Source organism: Cyanistes caeruleus, chromosome 6 (genome assembly GCF_971803275.1).
Source record: "Cyanistes caeruleus chromosome 6, bCyaCae1.hap1.1, whole genome shotgun sequence".
NCBI lineage: Eukaryota > Metazoa > Chordata > Aves > Passeriformes > Paridae > Cyanistes > Cyanistes caeruleus.
This window is the reverse complement of record NC_141706.1, coordinates 43,574,505-43,599,824: the sequence shown is the minus strand read 5'-3', so window position 1 is coordinate 43,599,824 and position 25,320 is coordinate 43,574,505. Positions and strand designations below refer to the sequence as shown.

The following is a 25,320-nucleotide window of genomic DNA, read 5'->3' as shown; positions in this document are numbered from 1 at the left end:
CAAGAGGGATTCTCCTGCACTGTAGGCTGTGCTTCTGCCTTTTCCAGTTCCTGCTCAAAAAAGCATGGAAATAAAATTGATTTGTGCTATTACTTGATTTTATTCCAGCTAGTGTTTCCTTGTCAATTATTTGAAAAGCAGTGGCTGCTTTTCTGGTTCTGCTCAAGAAAAATACTGCATTTATTCTTGGCTTTTAAACTTAAAAAGGACATTTCCCACATCCAGGCATTAGACTTGCTAGTCTACATTTTGATAGTATTTGCATGGTTACTTTCAGTTACAGGGAATTGTTTCTGCAATTGAGATTATCTTAGAAATTCATCCTTGCGCTTTTTTAGCAACAGCTTTATTTATTGAATTTATTAAATACCCCTTAAATTGTTGCATGTAGCTTCTTATCACTGCACTCAAAGGTTTTAAGGTAAATCCTGTGAACAAAAATGTTCATCACCTATGCAGACTTGCAAGCACTAATTTAGGATTTGGGCAGACTTTCAGCTCTTTCCTGTGGGTTTTGAGTTTTTGCATGAACTTTGAGTTCTCTTGGGAGTAAGTTTTTACTTGATGGCCCATCATCATCAGCTCTCACCTTGTTTTCATAAATTATCATGTTGTCTTGCTCCTTTTTTCCCTGCCTTTAATTAGAAGACGCAGTCAGTCTTGTCTGTGCCTGTATCATATCTTTTTGTTTTGTTTTAAGGTTAGGTTTTTAAAAGAGATTTTATCTTGCTGTGTTCTGTTAGGTTTTATGATTTTCATTTTCACATGATTATTTTAGGTGTTTCTATGATAAAGATACATGCAGTAAAGCCAGTTGAAGAGTTCTCTTGTAAAGTAAGAGCAATCAAGTAATAGAAATGTGACTTTATTCTCTCTTTTTTTCTTCCTTGCACTTAGAGCAAGGTTGGTGTTATTTATTTACTACTTCTGAAGGAATTTTAAGACAAAAAAACTTTTTACATTAGCAAGGGTTTCTTTTATGTGTTGTTATGAGTGCATGCCAGTCATCTGTTGGCCATCTATTGGTCATCATTACCCTGCTTGGTTGAATCAGATACCTTAGTTGGCACAGATATTGGTGTTGGCACCTAGCTACAGGAAGGGTATTTTGAACCCATGTATTCAGCTTGTTCTGTCTTGTACTATTGTTCTCTCTGCTAACAGCTTCTTTAAAGGAACAAGATCTGCTAACACCAAATTACTTGCTGTTCTTGCAGAAAAACCTCAGATTGACGTCAGACCTCCTATAGGACGGGGAAGGATGCAGAATGTCCATGATGGATCTCACCTCTCTGCAGAGAAGCAGCTTGAACTGCGACTTAGGGACTTTCTTTTGGACATTGAAGACAGGATCTACCAAGGAACATTGGGGGCTATTAAGGTATTTGTAAATGGTAGAATGTCGGAACATAGTGGTGCCATCAAGTCTGTAACTTAAATGAGAACTCTTGCATGCAGTGGTTTTACTAAAAGCATAATTAAATTAAATGTATGCAGTAATGGGTACAAAAAGTTTGTGTCCTTTGATTCTTTAGAAACCTCAAATTCGTATGCTTGCTTCAGGTTACAGACAGACAGGCTTGGAGAGCAGCCTTAGAACATGGGCGGTATGAGTTTCTGAATGATGAAAACAAAGAAAATGGTATTATTAAAACTGTGAATGAAGAATCTGAAGAAATGGAAACTGATGATCAAGATAAGTTTATTGTGAAAGACAGGTAAGAGTTGTAGTTTGAATAATGGTTCTTCTCTCTGAGCTTTATAGCAGTGCTCTGGTTTTCTTCGTCTGGGGGCTTTTTGACCTTCAAATTGTTTTTACCCTCATATGAAATTCTTTCATATGGGGATTTTTAAGACTGTAAATCTTAAAATGTAAGATTTTATTTTGGTTTATAGTCTCAAATGATGATGTTCTATTACCATATAAAACTAAGGCACCAATTTTTACATCTTTCAGTATTCAGATATTACACTGCTCAAAGTAAACATTAATTATCAAAGAAGGAACATGTGGATTCATTTTGAAGTAATTTTAAATGCAGGGAAAAATTAAACTGGCAATTGATGTTTTGTTTTCCAGAAGAACCTTCCCCCTCAAAAAAACCCCCAAACCTAAAAACCTCACACAAGCAAAAAGAACCTCCAACAAGACCCAAATAACCAATAAACAAAACAACAAAACCAAACCACTTTGATTTCTGAAGAGTAGGAGGGTTGAAAAGGAAAAATGGTAATAGTAACAAATCTCTGGTTGAACTGGCCAGTGTGTACCTTGTGAGTCATAGTAAGAACCACCAGGGCAACAGGCCATAGTCTGGATTAATTTTAAGCATAGCAGCAAAATGGAGATGTGATCTTACAACTTTAGGATAATACTTTTGTGGAGCAAGCTGCAACATAGTAAAAGGAAGGAAACCTCAAATCATACAGTGTTGTAGCTGTAAAGTGTTTTGTGGTGTTTTGCTTGGTTTTTAAACATTTGAGACAGATGTGGCTCTCTGATAGCAGTTCTTGTAAATCAAACTTCGGAAATCACAGAAATGGTGAAGATTTCCAAATTCTTACTTCTCAGAAGTTGCATACTTCTCAGAAATAAAGGTCTACATTAATATATTTAATGTATATGAAGTTGTATGTCTTGATAGGGTGTGAATATTGAAATACTTCAGGAAAAAAGATTCATTTGAGACAGTCATTGTACTAACATACAGTTTGCCTTATGTATTTTGTGATGCTTTCTCCTGTTAGACTTGTATAAAAGCTGTATTTCTGAGTGGACTTATGAACGCTGTGTTGGATGTTAGGAATTTAAAGTTCTTCAAGTTTTTTTCTCATTTTATTTCAGTTCTCATTCATCAGTGTGAATTAGAATTTTCCTGTAAGACTATCCTTTGAATCAGAGTTCTCTAGTTACATGCAAAATGGATGGGGTCATCCTTTATATTAATCACACAATTTACAGGCATTTGGTTCTTGAAAGCCACAATATAGAAGTATTCCACTGTTTTAACTAAGAGGCTGAAATTTATCTTTCCACTAAACATTGGGTACTTGTTCCATTGCCAACTCTCAATTCAACTGCAGAACTTTGTAGCTTAATTTTTTTTTCCATTCGATACTGACTCCATCAGAGTTTCTGAATAAGGTCTACTCTAATAAAGTCTTGCATATTAAATCAGACTATGGGATTCTGAAATCATGTGATAGATTGCTTTTGATGTGGGGCTTTTTATCCACCTCAGAGCAAGTGACATCTCATTAAGACCTTGGAGTTTGACTAGTGAAATGTAAATAACTATGCAGCTTTCTTTCTGTTTGCTTTCAGGCTCTCAAAATGTGTGTGACTGCAAAATACAATGAATAGCTTTTAAGTGGGGAAAAAAGAACAGGGACAACCAAAAGCATTGCTTATTCACAAGAATAAAGCAGAATCCAGACAGTCTTAATTAGTTAATTTTTTATAAACCCCAAATAGAAATGGAATTTTATTTTCAGTAGTGTGAGTTTCTGTCCTACCCGTTACTTAATGTTTGTGGTTCAGAAAGATTAACTACATTTTGAAATTATTGCTTAGTCTTTTGGCCCTGTTTCATTGGAAAACTACCTCTTTGGTGGTTTGTTTGTTTGTGGAGTTTGTTTGGTCGGTATCAGGGGTTTTCTTTAGTTGTTTTTTTTTTATTGTTTGGGAGGCTTTTTAACCACCCTTACATAAAAAAATTAGTATTTTATTAAGATCCTTCAAGGATGAGAACGTACAAGTTAACAAGTCTTGATTTACATTTAAAAATTACTTTATTTCTTTATTTTCTGTTCAAAAATCTTTTGAATTGTAGGGATTTGTGTAGTTGAACTGCAGGTGGGTGTGTTCTAAAAGGCTACACTTAACCACTGGAAGTGTTTTCACTGAAGAATTATTAGGACTATATTCTTCACAGAAATCTGTCATAAACTAGGTGATGGATGTCACATCAAGTTTTCTGGAAGTCTTAATTGTTTTGAAATTTCTCGTCCACATTTCTTGCAATTTATATAAGTGCTCCCTAAAGATGATTTATGTAGATTACCTAGGCTAGCTGAGCAAACATAAGAAATAGGATAGTTAATCCACACGTGTGTAGTATCCATTCATGTCCGTAATCCCTGCATGTACATCAAGTTAAAATAAGAAGCTTCTGTAGATACATCTGCAAGTATTGCTGGTGTTAAGTTCAGAGACTTCAAAGATAATTTTATACATTTCCCTTCTAGACTTGTTGGGTTAAAAACAGAAGCTCCAAGTGCTGCATCAACAAGCACCAGTACTCCTCAGCCCATCAGTAATGTGGTCCACTACTTGGCATCTGCACTGCTTCAAATAGAACAAGGAATTGAGCGCAGGTTTCTCAAATCACCCCTTGGTAAGTCTCAGAATTGAAACTCTATCTCTAGTTTTGTGTCAGATTTTGTAACTAACAAACCAAACGCATCACCCCAACACTGCAAGAAGACCCTGACCCCAAGCCCACTTGCTTGTTTTGTAAGACTGGATGCTTTAGAAGGACATCTTGGGAAAAAGAGCAAAAAGTTAACATATCCATATATATATATATATATATATATATATATATATGTGTGTGTGTGTAAATATATATATACATATATATATACACATATGTGAGTATGTATATATATATACACATACACTCACATATGTGTATATATGTATGTATATGTGTGTATATATGTGTGTGTAAATATATATATTTACACATATACATACATATATAAAATGTATTTAATTAACAAGAAAATTTTATGCTTAAGTACATGCTTATTTAACATTAGATTATTTCAGTGAGCATGTTTATGTGGTGCTACAGTTATGCATTGGGAGACAAATTGTACCCTTGGGCAGAAATGATCAAGCTTTCTGGGGGAATACTGTAATTCAGAATTACTGTTGAGGCCAGTATGTCATGCAGTTCTAGGTTGTAAAATGTTTGCTTCTTTTTATACTGTTTCAGTGAAAGCAATATAGGCCTAGTTCACCTTGTTCAGCAATAATAGAATACTTACAGTAAAATATAGGAAAGACTTACACTGTAAGCATTAAGATTCTCAGGTTTTGCATTTGTGCTATAAAACTTGGAAATAAAAGGTTGCAAGAAAAATCTAAACCAAAGCAGGATTATAGCTTGACTTTGACACATATTCCTTACTTGGCTTCCTCTAATGAGGCTCCAGAGGTGAGAGACAGGATCCAAAGTGCATAAAGTCATTTTGTTTTCCCGTGATCCCTCAGGTCTGGTTTCCTGTGGATCTTTTTGCAGTTCGGAAGTGGATTTTTACCATTGAGAAATGTGTAAAGGTGGTTCCTCCTTTCCAAGGTGGCTGTCTTGGTCAGACTTGGTTAGACTTGGACATCCTTCCTTGGACTGACTTGGTCATCCTGTCTGGATGGCACACTGGGGATGAGCTATGCCATGTGCTTGGCTGCTTTAAATCGCACCTCTGGTTTGCCACTGCAGTGCATTCCGGGGTCCTCCAGAGCAGCAGCTGCTACACACCCTGGTAGACTGATATTCTCTGATAATCATTGTGTGTAAAATCCTTCTGCTCTGGCAGACTCTGCTGTAGTAGCTGAAAATGAAAATGCATGTTTTGGTGTGTTAACACAAGATATTAATGCCCTGTGGTGCAGTTGATCTGAAGTTGTTTCTGCATCTTGGCTGCTCCTGCATGGAGCCTGCTGTGTGGGTATCAGTTAACACTGAAGATGGGTCTGAGCTAGATTTGTGCCAGAGACTGACACGTGGGCATGGGTTCCCTTCCACAAGCTTTTGATATCTGTGTGATGACCTCTAGAAGATGGAAGTGCAGCAAATGATTGAGATGAAAGGGGAGAGCACAGGAATAGTTGAAACCGCAGCTGTTTAAAAAAGCTTTACTTGGCTGGGTGTTCGGTCAACTCAAATATGTCTGCACTTTCCAAGCCAGGCATGATACAGCTTATTTCCTGCTATATGACTAGATTGCAACCTGTGCAGCAGTTAATTGACAGTACCTCTAGCATTTGTCGTACTTTTCATATACTTTTCCATATACTTGTACAAGTTGTAAATGCATTGTGCATTATATGCCTCTTATTTCCATGCGGAGTCTGAGAATATTTTGCTGACAACCCCTTGCTGACAGTTGTAAGTTTACTATTCCTCTAAGGGGAAAAACATGGTTATTAGCAGGCTATGGCCATTGATTGTGCATCCTGAGTTAGAGGAAGAAGACTAAAAGAAGAAAAAGGCCCCAGAGGTGTTGGAGAGAAGGTTTTTTAGCTGTCCTCTGTCTCCTTTTTGGTGGTTTCAACTCTGCCATCATCTTCTGTTGGTTCATGTTTCTACCTTTCCTTTGGAATGATGGTGGATTGGTTTTTTCTTAACTTGGAAATCCTGTTCTCTTAGGTGTTTTATACTGAGTGACAAAGGGAGCATATAAGGAAAACAAATGCTGTGTTTTGCATGTCTTAAATCTCTGATGTTTGTTTACTGAAATGTGCCCATGCATCTCTTCTGCTGTGAAAAATGCTACTGCTCTACGATTACAGTAATGTATAGAATAACCTACATCACTGAGGAGCAGGAAGGATCCCAGGTGTCCTCTGCTCTGGCTTACTGCCCTAACCATTAAGCAACAGTGTCAGGTTCCCCCTTGCTTTTTGGTGCCAAATGTCTCATGTTTTCAGTTATGTAATGGGCCACTTTTAGCAGGAGGGGAATCTGAATGAAGGCAAGATTGCATATGTATTACAGACATAGAAAAGTTCTCTACTTAGCTTGACAAGGAGGTGTTTGTAGTGCTACTAAACCTTTTCATGAAAAGTAGACACTTGTTCTTCAGGACTGCTGTGTGCTCAAAGCTATGATGCATTTTTTCTCTGACCCCTCTAGAGTGTGACCAGCGTTATTCTGATGATAGAAATTAGCTCTAAATTTGTAACCACTGAGGTTTAGCTTGAGGATTTTTTTATTTTATTTGACTGTTCTTAGATAGATTACTATGTCTCTGTGTTCATTTTTTTTTTCTAACAGGAGGGGTGTTTTTTAATAGTTGTTCCAGTAATGTAAGGGAACCCACCCTAGAATAATGCCTTACATAAATGTTTCTCATGTTAAATCTGGTAATTCCAACTATTTTTGCTGATTGAATTACCACTGAAGTAAAATATTGGAAGTGAAGCAAGTGCTAGGAGTTCTGTTTTGGTAGCAGTACAGGGGAGCGCTTATGGTAAAAAGAGTGCCCCTGCATTTCTGCTTTAAGACACACTGAAAATGCTCTCTCCTTGTCATTATTTCAGTTCTTGCTTTTGCTGCAAAGTTTCTTTGCTTTCTCTATCCCTCCTTTTACTCTGCCCTGTTCCTTTTAGGCAATGGAGCCATACTTAACAATTTTTAGTTTTCATTTGTGGCTGCTAGTCCTAAAGCCAGCACGCTGAAATTCCCTGCAGTCACTGGCAGGTTTATGCTGGTGGCCTCCAGGGTGCAGAGCAGACAAAGGGGCCCAGCACAGCAGTAAAAGGACCAGCTGCTCCTCTCAGCTCCGTTTTTGTTTGAGGCTCTATCAGGCTGCCAAGAGCCTTGCTGGTGATTCTGATAGGTTTAGAGTTGAGGTGCATACCAAATGTTCAAGTGGAAGAGCAAGAAAAGACTGACAGAGAAGATAGTGATGTGAAAGGAGATCTGGAAACCCCAGAAAGGGCCCCTTCAGCTTTACAGAGCTGCTAGATGCCCACTAATCTTCTGTTGCCTGATTAAATGTAACATGATTTAAATTGTATGTATTTTTTAATTATGAACTGTCTTTTTACAAGCCTTTCATTAAATACTACTATGAAAATTTGGTTTTTCTTCCTTCAGTGCAGCCCAAGGTAATGTTACAGAAGACTCATGGAAAGGAGGGGGTGCAGTTGCAGTACATTGTTTTCCTGCAAAAATTTCAGAGTTAAGATGTAAAAAAGCCTTTTTCTTTATTAAATAGTTGTTTGAAGGAAACTCTGAAGTGCTGCTTCTCAGAAAAAAAAATATTTGAAAAGGAAGAAATACAAGCAGTTTTCGTTATGAATTTTGCTTCTTTTTTGATATAAATTTACGTTTCCTTACATTTCAAAATACTTTGCAGTGCAGTAATAGCTCTCATCATTCTTTTTACAGAAATATGAAAGTTGAGGTATAAAATGATGAAGTGATTTGGTTGCCCTGGAGTTCAGTGAGGCATCCACAAAAAAAGTCTGCCTTCTGCTCTAGTTCAAGACTTCAGTCATTTAAGCATCCTTCAGATTTCCATTCAAAAGGTTGGGTTCTAATTCATGGGAGCACCTTTGAGACTGATGGTGGGAACCATCTGCCTACTTTGTAACTTGTGCCATGCACTTCTTGCATGCCAAAACAAAAATCCAAACCAACTTTTTTCTCCTTTTTGCTTGTCTTTATTCCATTCCTTTCTTTTTAAATTTTGTTGTTGTTTCCTGTAGTCCCAAAGGTGTTTCCTATTTATAGTTGTCCTCATAATAGCATCAGACATCTTTCGGCAGTATCCCGAGATATGATTAGTATATACACATACTTTGTTCTTATGCTTTCATTACTTCCCTGCAGAGTTTCATGAGCAGAGGCAGCAAAGGTGGAAATGGGCTGTTTATGATACAGAATTTTTGCTTACTCTTCAGAGAAGACAGTCAAAGAAGGTGCCTTGTAATTGGTGTAGATGAGGTTCACCATGGCTCTTCCTTCCTGGGAGGTTAATTTAATTATTTTAATACTGGAGATCACTACTGCACAAAAATGTCCAAAATAACATTGTTTCAAGTGGACAGATGAACTAATTCTCTTGGTCCTTGAGAACTGTGCCCACAACCTGGCTACATTTTCTGATCTGTGAGGAGCTTTGTTGTCACAGACCAGACAAATTGTTTGCTGAGAAACCTGTGGTTAGTATCTGCTCCTGTGGCCATTAGCACCAGAGATGGACAGAAAGGTAAGGCAGGGTAGGAATTCAGACCTTTTAGTTCAAGCATTCTGTTTGTAGTGGGAGTCAAAGTAAACAGTGGCATGTGCAATTCCTCCATGCACAGTACTCCCTTAGCCTTCACTCTGTGAACATACTGAGAACCACTGCTCAAGTCATGTTTTTAGACTACACAAGTATGGAATATAAAAATTAATTAAAAAATAATCTGCCATGCTTCAAAAAGGTATTTGAAATAACTCTATGAATTTAATGTTAGGTAATGCAGAAGATGATGAAAGGCACCACTGGGGGTATAAAAGGAGGAAGAGAGTGAAAGACAAGACTAGTCAGAGAGATGGTAAATTTTAAATGTTACTTGTATTGCTAAGAATTAGAAAGCATTGAATATTTTATCAGATTTTTTTTTCTTGTTTTTTACTTAATTAATTTTGCTGCCAGTTCCTTACATTGAAGGCATTGAAAACAAAGCTTTAAACCTGAAACAAATACAGCTCAAATATTTAAGACTGAAAAAAAGGTTTCTGCAGCCAGAAATAAAGAACTGTATTTTTTATCACTTTGGGACCAAAATCTGCCTGTTAACATAATCCTGGGTTTTTTTCCCCCCTTTCTTTTAATGTCCCCATTTTTTTCTGAAACTTCACAGCATTGTGCAACTGCATATCCTTTCTAGAAACACTAAAATGGAAAACCCTTCCCTGAACTCAATTAGCTATTGATAGATGAGTGCATAGATCTGTCAAATGACTTCATTTGCATTGTAGCAAGGCTTGGAGGACTTAGCTGACAGAAGGGTATCCCACTGTGCAGTGTAGAGCTGCTCAGACACAAAGGAAGAGGCCATTTCTCCCTCCAAGTTAACAATATAAAGGAGAAAGATGATAGATGGGAGAAAAAAGTGTTATTTTTATTTTGCCAGTTGGAATCTAAAACAGTCGGGTGTTGTTCAGCATGTTTGTTTCAGCAGCCGGACATGCTGAAGCAGGTTGTGGTCAGTAATTTTCATCTCTACTTGCTCTGCAAATTTACAGTTGCAATATATTTGTCATGTTGTATGATGAACTATATTGGTGAGCCAATCCAGGCTGAAAATAACATCCAAATTAAAGTAATAATGGTGAAGCTGTCATTGTTAGTCAAATAAATGCTTGCCAGGCTATATATATGCTTGAGATAAAGTGTCTTTAAGAGCAAGAGTTACAATACAAATCTGATTTAAGTTATTTTAATTTTCTTACTGAATTAAAAAAGCCAAACATGGAGATATACTGCAGTGCTGTGAAAAGGACCTTGTCCACTGTCTTCAGAAGACTGAATTTAACACAGGAAGCCTAAGGACCAAGTAATAGGAAATGTTAGGAAATACAGGTTTGCAGTTCAGGAGTGGCTGTATTTTATTTATGAAGCTGTGTTGCCTGTTTATCCTCTGCCTTCTCCCATCGCTTCTCTTGTGCTGCTTGCTGCTAATGCAAATGTATGCAAGATTAGACAAATCCTAGCAGCCAGTTGATGAGGAGGCAGAAGGGCCTTGCCAGGAGAGCAATTAGTCTCATTTTTGTTCTTTCATTTTATTTGTTATTAGATATTTTCTCTTCCTGTTCCTGAGAATAAATCATTTGGCAGACAGGTGCATCACAGGCCATTTGTGTGCCCACTGTCAGTAGTGCAGCAGGCAAGGTGGTATTATATACTTGAGTGCATCATTAATCAACTGAGATCAAGCAGTAGTAGCTGAACTATCACTTTTGAAGAGAAGTCTTCAGACATTTCCATAATCAAAAGCACTGTTGTATTGTCTCTTCCTGTCCTCAAACCCTCTTACTTTAAAATGCAAGAAATAACTTTCAGCTTCAATAAAGATATTAGCTCTCTGCTCAGCAGCAGCAGTGCAGGGTGTCATTTATACCTTCTCTTTTCTCTCGGGTTCTCAAACAGCCTATCTGGTTCTCTAGTTCCCAGCTGCCCATTCCTATTCGGTTGCCTGGATTGCAAACCAAAACTATTTGAAAATACCGTTTAATTTCTCACCCCTGTTCCCTCCCCCATGTATTTTTGACTTAATTAGGAAGTTATGTGTTACTTTGTTTGACACTTGATGTGCACCACAGGTCCCTCCTGTGTGCTACATTGCTTAAAGGTATTAAGGAAGCAGTTACATTTCATCCAGATCAGTCACCCAACCTGGTCAGCCGCACAGAGGTGCAGGTGCTTGTGAAGGCAGAGTGCAGGGCAGGAGCAAAGGCAGGGAGGCATGGACAGAAACGTTCTCTGGCAGACTCTATTGGAGCAGGTGTGGGTGATAAGTGCCTTCAAGCTGTTCTTTGGCAGTGAAGTTTCAGGTACTTTCTTCAAATATTTTGAGATTTCCAAATGTAAATACAAAGGAAGGTAAATTGAACGTGTGATCATTTTTTCATAATCTTCATACTTTATAAATTGAATCAAATTAGGTTTCCAGGTTGATATCTGAGTTTACTGTCTTATTAATGACCTATGTATGTGCAAGTTCTAAGCTGAATAGGTATTGAAGAGTAAAATCTTAAAGCTCCAGCATCTTTGAAACTATGGAGAAAATACTCTAGTATTGAAGAGATAAGACAAAGGTTGAATTATTATCCCAGTTTGCTACTTGCTGTCTGTTTGACAATCATAGTATTACCTCATATTCTAGAATAACCTGGATCTTTGAAAAAGAAGTTTGATAATTCTGTGGGGGTTTGTCATTTTTCTTATTTTTTTAAATCCCCTTCTTCAATGGAAGATGCCAGTGATGGTGGACGGTCCTATAAAACAGTTCTGGATCGCTGGAGAGAGTCACTTCTTTCTTCTACCAGCTTATCCCAAGTCTTCCTACATCTGTCTACATTGGATCGAAGTGTCATCTGGTCCAAGTCCATCCTCAATGCTCGCTGCAAAGTGTGTCGGAAGAAAGGCGATGCCGAAAGCATGGTGCTGTGCGATGGCTGCGACCGAGGATATCATACCTACTGCATCAGGCCCAAGCTGAAGGTATCTCAGGAGAAAGAAGCGCTTCCTTTTCATACAGAACTTGCAATTATGTTATAAGAGCTATTCATGTTGCCAATGCTTTTTCTCTTCATCTCACCTTCTGTTTCTAGGTCATTCCTGAAGGAGATTGGTTTTGCCCAGAGTGCCGACCAAAACAGCGCTCTAGACGCCTCTCCTCCAGACAGAGACCCTCTGTGGAAAGTGATGAAGAGACTGCTGAACAACTAGAAGGGGAAGAAGAGGCAAACTATGATGAGATGGGACAAAGTGAGGAGGAACATTATGAAGAAGAGCAAGATGAGGAGGATGAATCTCAAGAGGAGGAAGAGATAAGGTAAATTGACCTGTTGAAATATCACCTTGATCATTATGTGGAGTAATTGTTCACATAAACATGTATCTTGAAACCCTAGTTTGAAAAAGGCGTTTATTTTTTAGAAAAATGACAGCTTGTTATGAATTTGTCTTTTACCAAAAGATTTAATACTGACAAAAGCTGGGGCCACTGGACTTGGGCTTACTTTTCAGGATAAAAGTTCCAGCTTTGGATGTATGGGTGAGAGAAGGCCATCAGAGCTGCAGTTCTGTACAGCTACAGTTTGAATGTAAAGTGGAGAGAGTTTCAAACAGTAAAGGTTTTCTGGAGAAAACCTGGAGTTGTTTTTGTCCAGGTTTGGATTTTGGAGGACTAGATGCTAGGACTAGTAAGTATTAGAACGTTAGGGAAGACAATCCATTGGAGGCCACATGACATTGGGAAGGCTTGATGTTGCTAATGCAGTAGCTGTTTCAAAAAGGCCCAACAAACAAACCAAACCACCCTTATCCTCTGAAAAAGCCCCCCAAAACCATAACAACACCAAAACAAACAAAACCCAAACAAACAAACAACCCAAGAAAACCACCTTGAAAAACAGCCAACCAAAAAACATTACACAATCAACTAAATAATACAAAGTGATAATTTCAGTAAAAATTGGATTTGATACACATGCCAGCAGCGTAAAAATTGAAGGAAACTTTTCTGATCTCAGAGTATTTTTCTTCTCTTTTTGGTAGTCTTTTGAATTGTCTAAAGCAAGGTTATTTGCAGCTCTCACAGTTGAGATTCAGTAGTTGGAGGGAATGTGCATGTCCTCGGGAAATAAATTTATCTCTAGGATCTTCTCTCTCCCATGTAAAGTAAAAGGGGGAGTATTGAGTATTAGTTATAAACCCTGAGCAGGGCATAATTCTTATATGTAGCATTTTACAAGTGTCTTTTATTTATGTGGTTGATAGTAATGTTCAGAAATCCTAGTAGTTAACACTTGCTGTGAGAAATAAGTGATTTAAAGAAATTGATAACTGGTGCTTCAGTTGATATATTCCTATTGCATAAGCTGCAAAGGTGATCAGAATCCTGAGCATTTCTTTAAGGTATGTACCATGTAACATTTTATTGAGACCCCAGAGCAGTATTTAAGATAACAGTAATTATGGGTGACTGACTGCATCAGATTGCAAGTCAGCTGCTTACCAGCTCAACCTTGAATGGCTGGGTTTTTTAAATGCTGAATTGGAAAACTGAGGGGAGAGATGAATGGCATTTTGGAATAAATAAATATGACTGTTCACTTTGTAGCCCATCAAAGCAAGGAAGATCCCAGGTCAAGTTTCCATTAAAAATGAGAGCAGCCAAACTCAACAATCCATTCTCAAGTCAGAACAGCCAGCGTCAGGCAAGATATGCTTCTCGGAGCCAGCAAGTTGAATCTTCGTCAAAAATTACCAGAAGGGGTTTAAGAAACATAAAATCAGCCTCTTCAGCCGTGACAAAGCCTACTTTAAGACTTAATAGTCGGACCACTCGTCAGAGCCAAAGTTCATTACAAGCAGATGTTTTTGTGGAGTTACTTGGTCCTCGGAGAAGACGAAGAGGAAGAAAGAGCGCTGATAGCACACTGGAAAACAGCCCTTCCAACTCTCTTGGATTTAGAATTGTTGATACTGCAGACTCCAGTGAACGGCTTAGGAAATTTCCAGTTTCTGCTTCAAAGCTCTCTCTTCCTGTTGCCGAGCCCAAGAGAAGAGGCAGAAAACGACAATCTACAGGTTAGAGAAATGTGTTTATCACAGCAAAATCCACTTTCTGTTCCTTGCTAAAATATTTGTGTGGTAGAGCATGGAGACTGGAAGTAGCGGTTGAGGGCAGTTTTGCCACTTCCAATTAGACACTTTCTTTGTTTTCCAGTGAGATAAGTGAATCTTAAAATTTTCAGCTGTCTGAGATTTATCGTATCCATACTTGAAATTTCGTATTTGCACACAATATGCTCTATAATAATAAGTGGATAGAAAATTTGACAGTGTCTTAATCCATGCAAATGAAAATGTTTACTTGTAGCTTTTATGATTTTATTTTATTAAAGAATTAAACAGTGAAGAACGCAGATAGAGGCAAGGTAGCGAAAATGGGAATATACACACACAACAAGAAACTGCTACAAGAAGAAAAATGTTGTCTGTCTGGTATAGGGCTAACAGTATCCTTGCTTGTTAAGGTAATACTTTGATGGTATATAAGGAAATACTTGGAAAGATACAATAACCTTTTAAAAACATAAAGGACCCAGTGTGAGACTGAAGAGTGTAAAAGAGCTTGCACTCCAGTGTGGCAGCCTTGTATTCTGCACTATGTCTGTCCGTCACTATTCAGAATTTCTGAGCTTTTCCTTTAACCACCCTGCTGACTACCCTTGAAAGCAGATAAAACCACTCTGAATAGAGGTTTTGTGAAAGTAAAGTTAGGAGCAGGCAGCTTATTCTGTTTTTTCTCTAATAGGGCTTTTCTTCAAGTGTTTAACAAATTGTTTTAAGATTGAAATCAGTGAAAAAAATAATGTCCAAAATTAATGGAATGGAGGAGGCACCCAGCTAAGTCCTGGTACTTAGCATTTTGTATGACAAGAGAGACATTTTAATAGTAAATCACAAGACTGGAGTATATTTAATACTTTAGGCAAAACTACATGCCTTGTGCTTTTAAACTACAATTTTAGTACCCCAAAATAATGGTGTTTCAACTTTTTTTTTTTCTTTTAATTTTACTTGTCAGGCATTAAATTTTGTCTCGTGTGGTGTTGGGTTGTTTCTTTTTTCCCCAGAATCATCTCCTCCGATATTGAACAGGAGAAGTTCAGGTCGTCAAGGCGGAGTCCATGAACTCTCAGCTTTTGAACAACTCATAGTGGAACTGGTGCGACATGATGACAGCTGGCCTTTCATGAAACTGGTTTCCAAAATCCAGGTAACTGACAGAACTGTAGAGGGAACAGTAATGGCTGAGAGTCCTGCTTGCTGCTGGTAAACCTTGGGAATTTTCAGCATGGTCCAAACAGGGATAGAGCCAAGCAATGAGATTCAGGGAACTCTCGCATTTCAGCTCAGATATTTGGTGCCAGAAATAACTTTTAGAATTGATGTGCTATTCACAAAGTTTTAAGCATGCTTTTCATTGGGCATTTTAAAATGTGAAATGCTTTGGTTTGAAAACACCCAACCAAATAAGTAGAGCACAGGACTGCTAAAGGTAGTGGTTATTAATTAATCAGTTGAATTAATCTTCAATTTATGCAAAGACATTCTGAGGATAGACCTGTGATAAATAATAAAATAGAAACAACTTCACACTGATCTTAAGTATAATGCAATAAAAAGTGATTCTGTAGCTTCATTTCTAATTTCCCTCTTGTTTAAACTTCAAAATACTGGATGATAATGTGAGCACCCAAAGTAAGTGCTGCTCCAGATGTTTTTACTACAATAAAACTTCCCAAAGCTTTCTGCAGACTGCAGTGGCTTGTAAGGCACTGCTGGAACTATCTGACCCTGCCAAAGTGCCTGTCCTTTCCAAGCTGTCTGGGGCAGCTCTGCACAGACATTCTTGGGGATCTGGAGTTTGGCGTTCTAAAAGTTCTGTTAAAATTAGCAGTGATAGCTGTTTAATGAAGACCTGAAACTCTGAATTCAGAGTCACAAATAGTTGGAAGGATTAATCTTACCTGGACAAGGAGAATGATGTACAAACATGAATGAACGAAGTAAGCGTAGAGGAGGAGGAGGAGAGGAATTTTGAATGAAATGGAGATTACTGACTCCATATAGTTGGAAGGAAAAGTCCATACCTCACCCAAATTTTCTTCATCACGATAGATATTTTGGTTTAATCTTATAGCTTCCTTTAAGACAGTATAAAGAATACATTGAATGGTCTGTGCACAGCAAGCCAGGAAGAGAAAATTACTTTTCATTTTAGTAATTCCATTAACAGTACTCCTAAAGGGAAAGGAATGAAAAATATGTCAGTTTAATTCTGTTTCTCTACTAATTGTTCCTTTAGGTTCATTTGCAGGTTGCACTTGATCTAGAGTAAAATTACAGGCCATAACTAAAAACTTTGTTTTAAAACATACATGATGGTGCATGCGGGTATCTTTCCTTGGAGAGGGGGAAGTCATGTTTGCATCATATACCTTTTCCTTTCACTTCCCCCACCCCATTTTGTGAGACAGTCACCCTAGACTTGGTGCTTACTGGAATTCAAAATTGGATCCAAATGATCGCTACACTTAAAGGTTAGGCAGTCCTTTTCCTTCCCTGACTCTTGATCCCATAGTTGTTCTGGAGTGGTGGTTGCTCTCTGGTACTTGCATACAGTCTCCTGCTTGCTGCTCTTCAAGATTTCATTTACAATTAAACGGAATCTCAGAATTCTGAATGAAGAATGGTGGAGTCAAAATGGTTATTACTCTTGATTAAAGAGCTTTTAACATTGTAATATATTACAGGAAAAATAAAAAAGGTATAATATTGGAAATAATTTTTGTACTTGACAGATGGGAATAGCTGGAACGGATAATGCTTATCTGGTCATGCACTTTTCTTACAGTTGTAGATTTATTCATTAAATTGCTGGCAAATGTTTGTTGTAATCTGCTAACTGAATGATACAAAAAACAGAAAAGCAGTGCCTGAAAACTAGTAATCAGTTCAGGCAGTGAAGGTAATTGTGTAGGACTCTGTTATATAAAAGCAAAACTAATCCTTTCCGATACATGATTTGCTTTATGTTTTACATAGGCAGAATTTAAGCTTCCATTTAAAGCCATTTGTCCATCAACCTTCTTGTCTGGATTTTGTTTTAGGTACCAGACTACTATGATATCATCAAAAAACCTATTGCCTTAAATATAATCCGTGAGAAAGTGAATAAATGTGAATATAAGTTAGCATGTAAGTATTATTTATTGGAATGGGTATATTGTACCATGTTCTCTCACTTTAAATACTCATCCTAAAATAGAACTGTGTCAGATGATTAGAAAACTGAAATTGTGTTTGCTTTGGGGGTTTGTGGTGTGTTTTGGGTTTTTTAAAAGAGCAGTTACTAATATTTTTAAAGTAAAATCTGTTGAATATAGTTCCTTTACTACTAACATACTTGATAGATAGATAAGAAATGGGCAGCTATGAAACTTCCAGTAATTTTTCAAGCCTTTAATATCAATGAGTGACACTGATGGAATATTAGAAAAGGTACTGTTGTTTCTGTCTGATTTTTATTTCCTGTATTGATAATCAGAGAAACTTAAGAATGTTTACACGGAACAGCACTGATACAGTGATAGAAGCTTGATACATGTAAAGACATTTTTGTGTTGCAGCTCTGTAATTAATTTATTTTATTCACTAGCTGAATTCATTGAAGATATTGAGCTGATGTTTTCGAACTGCTTTGAATACAACCCTCGTAACACAAGTGAAGCAAAAGCTGGAACTAGACTTCAAGCTTTCTTCCACATTCAGGCTCAAAAGCTTGGACTTCCGATCACATCTGGTAACGTGGACCACACCGCTCCTGCGGCGAAGAAGTCACGAATCTAACCTCTGCCTTCCAAAGGATTTTTTTGAGGGAATTTATTACATTCATTAAAATGGATTGTTAAATTACGCAGTCGTCATGTCTATTTAAAGCAATAACAACTGTTTAACCACCTTGAAGTGTGGCCTGCACTATATTCTCAATATAATATTAAGCACTCAGGAGAATGTAGGAAAGATTACCTTTGCTACAGTTTTATTCAGTGTCTAATAATTTTGATAGATGTACTGGATACAGTACTGGTTTACAGAGGTTTTGTACATTTTTAATACATTCATGTGTCCAGATATCTTCCAGAAGTACTTTGTTTTTTCCTGCACAAAATAACCTTGTTTCATCCTCTAGATTTTGTAGGAGCTGTGGTATTGAGGGCTTTATCAACTCAGAGAAAATCTTCTGCTGTAGCACAGTTGAAGAAACTGTGTGTGTTGTTAAAACTTGTTTGAGCATATCTTCTCAACACTAATGAGTACAACTGCATATCTTTTCAAGTACTGTACCAGTGCTGGCTGGAGGTATTCGGTCTGAGTTTATTAAGTAGATATTTATTTAGCATTCAAAGTAATTTGTGAATTTGTTTTGTATTTATAAAATTTGTACTTGGGGCAAAAAAAAGTCCCATAACTTTTTAAATTTTGGGGGGTGGGGTTTTGTTTGTTTGTTTGTTTATTCCCCTCTGACTTGATGATCAATCAATAAATACTTTTCTCGTGTCCCTGGCAGTTCTTCTAGCAATGAGTAAATTTGCAGGACTGTACTTTTAAATTTCTACATTCAACTTTGGAAGTGTACAAATAAAATGACACATTTTTTCAAAGTATGTTGAGCTTGGACTTCCTCTTGAGTTGTTCTGCTACACCACCTTCCCATTAACTTATGAGGACAGTTTGCTGGAGGCAGCACAGGAGAATCTGGTTCCAGTATGAGTACCCCAGCCAGCACTCTGGGCAGCTGCAGCCACTGTCATAGCTGATCTCTGAGGGATGCAAGTGTCCGTCCGTATGTACGGAGTAACGTAAGTAGTGCAAGTATGAATCTTTAATTTGGATCTCTAACAGTGTAAAGCCTTACAGATTTGTTCAGTTGGCCAGTAGCTTCTTTAAACTATTCTTACTATGCCTGATAGTTTTACTTTCAATATTTATTAATTTAAACTTATTAAGCTCAGTTTGAGGCAATATGTTTAAATCAGTCCTGCCTGCCCTCTTGTAGATATGCCACACTCCAAGAAAAAAGTATGGAGCGGAAGTTTGGGGGATAGGCGAGAACGGTAGGAAAAACAGAAACCTGAGGCCTGCTGCTGCAGCATCTTTTCCCCCTGTATTTATGCAGCTTGGGTTAAAGGGTTAAAACCTGAATATGCTCCTAACAATTACTTGCTATGTAGTTGTGGGCTTTCTTTGGTTGCTGTAGTGCTTACCTTGCCTTAGAGGTGGCAAGAAAAGGGCATTCTCTTGAGTTTAGGGAATGGGTGGCAGTGCATAGAAGACTGATCAGTTCAAAGTGTTGCAGCTGTGGGTTGGAGGATTTTTAAAATAATTAAAAAAAATTATTAGAATGAGAAAGGGGAGGGATGTTCAAAAATGTCTGCTAACACTTCTGAGTTTCTGTGGAGGCTTTCCTGTTCAGAACTGACATCTCTTATCCAGATTAAAGAGAAATTTTTTTTCCCACAAAAGAAATGCTCAGAGTAAAGAATGCTAAATTCTGCAAGGAATATGAGCAGCAGAAGACTTGGTTGCAAAGTGTAAGTTGTACTTGATACCCCTGCATCTGTCCAGTCCTGAGAGGCTGTGAAAGTCCTGACTAGTAGTTCGTACAAACAGTTGTGTTCATTCTTGTTCACATGAATAACCCCCATTGACTGGAATGTGAACACATTTTGAAGAGGGGCACAGTGAGCTGGATAAGTCTATCTATGGCAGATGCAATTTAAATACTTTCTGTCCCAAACCTACTCCCAGCTGTTCATTCCTATCACTTTTTCCAAAGTTATTTCCTTCAGTAGCATCCCCTCAACAACTGAGTTTGGATAGAGCAAGTGGGAGCAATCCAACCCAAATCTCTGTTTATGACAGTGATGTTTGTATGCTTGTGCTGAATGAAGTTATAAATTTCCCTTTAAGTCTGCAAGCCTGAGGCCTCACTTGCATACACTGAAGGTGAAATACAGGAAGTAGTATTCTGCTTTGAACAGTTGTGCTTTAAATAGTCCTGTCTGCCATATGTGCAGTTCAGATCTGACTGTCCTTGGCTTTAGTGGTGCTCACAGGGCATGAACCAAGTTCCTCAGAGCAGACTGTCTGATCTGGTACTTTCTTTAAAGCTTTTTCAAACTTCAGTGATTTTTTTTTCTGAGCTATGTCAGGATATCTTTTTTATGGCCTGTGGAGAAAGGGGAGTTAACTTCTATCTCCCTCCTTGTCTTAGGGGCTGAAATATTGATGCTCTTCATCCATCTTTCCTCCCTAACATATATGTGTGTTACCATGATTAGTCATCCCACCTGATGTTACCATCAGGGTAAGGTCTGTACAGTATCTGTCAGGGGCTCCAACCAAAAGTTTGTCACAAAGATGTCAAAATGGAAAGGGTGAACAGCTTTCTCTTGGATTCAAACAAATGAGGCTGTACCAGACTCTTTATAGAAAACAGCTAGTAGGCCTCCTTGAGCTTCAAGTATAACATCTGTCCTCTAAGCATTTTAACAAAATGCAACAGTGGAAGTCTTGCCCTTCTTGGTAGCTCACATAGATCTTAGCCCTGGCATGTATCCAGATACTGCAATACCAGCTGGTTTTACTGCTGTGCAAATTCTGCCTCTTTCATTCATGTCAGAGCTGAGTAACTACCCCAGGCAATTTCTTCTGATGGTTTTTTTGTACATAAGTCTTTAATACCCATGGGACCAGTCCCTTTGGGCTCCCAGCCAAGAGGATTCTCTTATCCAGGAAACACCAGCATTTCCTCAAAGACAACTTGCTCACCTCCTGGCCACCACAGACTACCAAAGATAAAGAAGACCAATCCCTGCAGTGACTGCTGGTGCTAGTAGCAGCCCTTCCTACCCAAGGAGGATGAGGTCACAAGGAGAAGGCCACTTCAAACGCTGACTGTGTCCTCCTGTGGTGGTTGCAGTCAAGCTGATACTAGCTGTTCATGTTTAGGTGTCAATACCAGTGTAGCTAGGACTTGCTGTATCAAGTCCCTTCACCTGTATTAGGAGGCAGGTGGTCACCTGAACTGGCATATCCAGTGTCACATTCTCCTGCTGGAAAACTGATTTCTGGAAGTCTGTAACAATGCTGGAAAGTTTGTGTTGCTTTGGTCTGGCAGTCCACATGACAGATGTGAGCTAGCAGTCTTCTTTGTGAGGGGTTTGAGCTGAGGCCAGTACCCCAGCACCCACTGCTGGATGGCTCTTGTGGAGGGGTGAGGTTTCAAGCACTTTCGAGAGAGCAGTTAAATGTTAGTATTAACAATAAAAAAAGATGATCTTAGCATAATCTTAGTGAATATGGGCATTAGAAACCAGTATGTAGCAGCTGAAAAACAGCCTGAATGTATAATATAGGGAGGCAGACCCTGAACAGCCCCACACCACTCAGAGCAGTCACCAGCTGCCCCACAGCCAGCCATCCCTGCATCTGTCACAGTCCAGAAGTGAAGAGCCTTCCATGGACATGTGCAGGGAGCAGGTCTCTGGGACAGCAGACCGCGCTGGAGTCCTACCCAACACCATGCTTCTGCAGCACTGGTAATCTAGTACTTTAGGATTTAGGAGATTACACTTGTGGTTTATGAATCATTGATGGAACCACTGAATTAATCCTCACCCTGCAGCAATCTTGTCCCTTCCAAGTTTTATCTATTTGTATTCAATAAATATCTAACACTGGTCACATTACCTTTTGGTGATCACTGTTGTAAATGATCACAGCAATTCCAGATAATGCTTCTTGAGGCTAGCAAGGATTATTTCTACCCTGCAAAAGCGTTTTCACTCTAAAGAAAGTGCCAGTGAGTGTCCAGATGACTGCAGGAAGTTTTATGTACAGCATTTGGCTGTAACTCCAAGAGATCTTTCCCTTGCACTGCTAAACTGCCTTGATCTTCACAACAGCGACACAGTCTAGGTCTGCAGAGGTGCTTCTGGTGCTTTACCTAGCTTGCTGCAAGAGGATATTCTGTGATTCCTCAGCCTGCTGCCAAGTATTATGTATTCTTCCTGTCCTTCATCAGCTACCCACTTCCCTTAATTTGGTGCTTTCTTAGTGCTATTAAAACCTTGCCTTCAAAGTGATAGATTGTGTATAAGTCCAGTATTGGGCCTGTGTAAAAACCCCTCAGAGAATCTCCCATTACCACCAATAAGAAAGCTTTCAGGGCACTCAGGTTTGAAGATGATGTCTGGATTAAGACTGATGCAAAAGGTGAAATAACTTGTGCTGAAAATCAGAAGAATTAGAAAGGTAAATAAACAGATTACTTTGTTTCCCAATAGGGATGCTGATGTAGCACCATCCCTAAAATATGTTAGTGTATTTGTGGCTGTATGCGTATATACTTAGGCAAAATTTGGGATTTTTTACTGCTCTAAGTCACTGACCATTAGAACAATGGTCATCATTCATGAATCTTAGAACTTAAAGAATGGCTTGGGTTAAAAGGGACCTCAAAAAGTCATCTTGTTCCAACCTGGCTGCCATGGGCAGGGACACCTTCCACTAGACTAAGATGCTCAGAAAGCCATCCAACCTGGCCTTGAGCACTGCCAGGGTAACACTGCCACAACTTTTCTGGACAACCTGTTCCAGTGTTTCACCAAACTCACAGTGAAGAATTTCTTGCTCTTATGTAATCTAAACCTGTTCTCTGGCAATGGGGAGGCATTCTCTCTTTCTTGTCACTGCATGCCCTAGCAAAAAGGCCCTCTCCAGTTTTCTTGTAGGCTCCCTTCCGGTAATGGAAGGCATTTTGGAGTACATTAAGATATCTATCAATACAAGCTACACCTGAAATGTTCTTGGGGCTGAAAGCCACAGACTGCATGTGTTTTCCAAAAAGTGCACTGAGACAAACGTTAGGTTTGTTTCTTTACTGTAATGTATCAGTTTCCTGTGTTTGTAGGGCTTCTTCCCTGGAAAACTGCCAAAATTAATTTTAAATATATTTTTTTAGACATGAAAGAAGGAAAAAAAATTGTTTCCTGGGTCTCCAAAGACAGGGCTGTATCGGCCACTGCCCTGCGAACAGCTCTTGGTAAGCAGCAGCCGGCCAGCCTGGAGCTGCTCAGCCCACACCTACGTCCCGCAGCCTTTGCCAGAGGGGGGAGAAGGCAGCAAGCTCCAGCATTCCTCCTGCGCCTCCCTGCTTGCTCACAACGTTTATCCAGCTGTTCAGGTCACTTGCTTTTGATGAGAGAAATGTTTGATTGGGCCAAGTTTCCTACAAGGATGTTACATGACAGCATACTCTCCAAAACGCTGGCCGATGGCCACGAAAGATCAGCTTTCGCTTCTGTCTCCTCAGATTGATTTCAAAGAACCACGAAAGAAAGGGTCTTTATTTGACTAACAGAGCTGCTGCACCAGCATTGTGTCACAGCAATATGGTCTAGAGTTATTCTGGTGCTTGTGCTGCCTGGTTTAACCATGCCATGCGGAGGGACTGAAAATGGCATGCTTGTTCCATAATTTCCCTGTAACAAGGTTAGAAGGAATCCTCTACAAGGATTACCTTGCTTTGCTAGGATAACATACAGTCCAACTTTAGTTTTGTCAGTTTGCTAGTGTCATCTTACAATTTATTTAGGATTTATATTGTTAGTTCCTAGGTTAACATTCCTATAAGAATGTGTATTATAATCTATGTGCTTTCCAATTTTTCTCCTTCCAGCACCCAACAGATGAAATGATCTTGGAGAGGAAAGGACTTTGAAGAGACAGGCAATGCTGTGGCTCAGCTGCTGTGAATTCTGTGTTCAAAATGGCAGAAACGGGAGCCAGGTTGCTAAAATGTTTGGGGTTTGAATGGCAGTTCTGCATTTGACTCTGGGCAGCGTGGGGCTTCATAGCTGCTTTTCGTGAGCATTCCTGTGCAGATCCCACCATCAGTCACATGCTGGGCTCTGCAGTCCTGGCACAGCTTGTGAGCGCTGCTGTCACCAGAGGACACTTCTGCACTGACCAACAGGCCTCACGATCCAGCAATGGTTATAAATATTCCTGGGCCTCAGTCATCCTAAAGCCCATCCTCAACCACCAGAAAGTGATCTCAACTCATGTATTTAGCATGTTAGGCTTAGCTAATGTTTTATTTTTGGATAGCTGAAAAAGAAAAGCTTAGTGGTTTTAAAAGGCACTATCAATTTTTTAAGCACCTTATCTTGTGAGGGGGCTTTGAAATGCTTGAATCAATTTAGACAGTGCATCTTTTGTTTCCATAGTTTTTGCTTTTTAGAGGTTTCTTAGAACCAATCCTTGGGTTCAACCCTCATCAAACTGGATTTCCTTTCATTCGGATGCAATGCTGCAAACTGAGTCAGAGATCTCTCTGGAACAATTTTAAGAGTATTAAAACTCCAGAACCAAGTGTCTGTCCTCCTTTTTGTCTGACCTTTACAACTTCCAATCTAAACAGGTCATATGAATTAACCTCTGCCATTTTGACACTTTTGTCATGGCTTCCTCTGTCTCCTGGAAGAGTATTTGATCCTAGTGATTCTTTTTTGTATTTAAAAGAAGTCTCCTTAAATCAGACCTGCAATGTCATGAAGTGCTGATCATGATTAGAAACAGTCCATTTTTCAAGGACTTTATTCCAGTGTGATGACATAACCCCAGCAGGAAAAGAAGCACAGTGCAATGAAGGTTAGTAGCAGAATTAGGCCAAACCTGGAAGACTGGGGATTAATGCTGAAATCTCTACAATCTGTGTATAGTGCTGCTTTGCACTTGTCCAGGCACATAAAAATAAGGATTCCTTACTCTGCCAGGAACCCTGGCTGTCTCAGGGGGGCTTTTCTGTAAAAAAGAGTATAACAAAGTTGAGTCATTATACACATTATGTGTCAGCCAGCCTCAGCAACTCAAAGGTCTGCACGCACCTATCCTAAAGGAAAACAGCTTTTGGAAACCATCGCCACCTTTTCTGAAGGTGCACCAGTTTAAACTGTGCCATCTGCTGAGATGGCTGGCTGTATCCTAACTTTTGGCAGTTGTCCTGCAAAACAGGCTGAGGCTGTTCAAGAAATTACCCTTTCCAGCTGTCATGCTCGTCTGCTCAGAGGAGTCGCTGCTCTGTGGCTCAACAAGTTTTCAGAAACATAAACAAGATGAACTCACTGCTAAGAGAACTGTGGATGTGCACTTCAGTAACACTACTGT

At 38.9% G+C, this 25,320-nt stretch overlaps 1 protein-coding gene across 8 annotated transcripts in view; it reads left to right on the top strand.

Annotated features, from left to right (window-relative positions):
- Positions 1 to 18,752, top strand: part of BAZ1A (bromodomain adjacent to zinc finger domain 1A) — a 66,058-nt gene extending 47,306 nt beyond the window's left edge. For 5 of the 8 annotated variants that reach the window (XM_086893243.1, XM_086893241.1, XM_086893246.1 and 2 more), the window contains 10 exons: positions 1,218 to 1,381; positions 1,564 to 1,718; positions 4,249 to 4,397; positions 9,257 to 9,337; positions 11,762 to 12,009; positions 12,120 to 12,343; positions 13,634 to 14,103; positions 15,156 to 15,298; positions 17,196 to 17,283; positions 17,744 to 18,752. In XM_086893243.1, the coding sequence (XP_086749369.1) occupies positions 1,218 to 1,381; positions 1,564 to 1,718; positions 4,249 to 4,397; positions 9,257 to 9,337; positions 11,762 to 12,009; positions 12,120 to 12,343; positions 13,634 to 14,103; positions 15,156 to 15,298; positions 17,196 to 17,283; positions 17,744 to 17,934 (1,913 nt within the window). In that variant the 3' untranslated portion in view covers positions 17,935 to 18,752. The remainder of the gene's footprint in view (positions 1 to 1,217; positions 1,382 to 1,563; positions 1,719 to 4,248; positions 4,398 to 9,256; positions 9,338 to 11,761; positions 12,010 to 12,119; positions 12,344 to 13,633; positions 14,104 to 15,155; positions 15,299 to 17,195; positions 17,284 to 17,743) is intronic. The other 3 variants (XM_086893244.1, XM_086893249.1, XM_086893245.1) reach the window with 1 other exon arrangement.
- Positions 18,753 to 25,320: the final 6,568 nt, after the last annotated feature.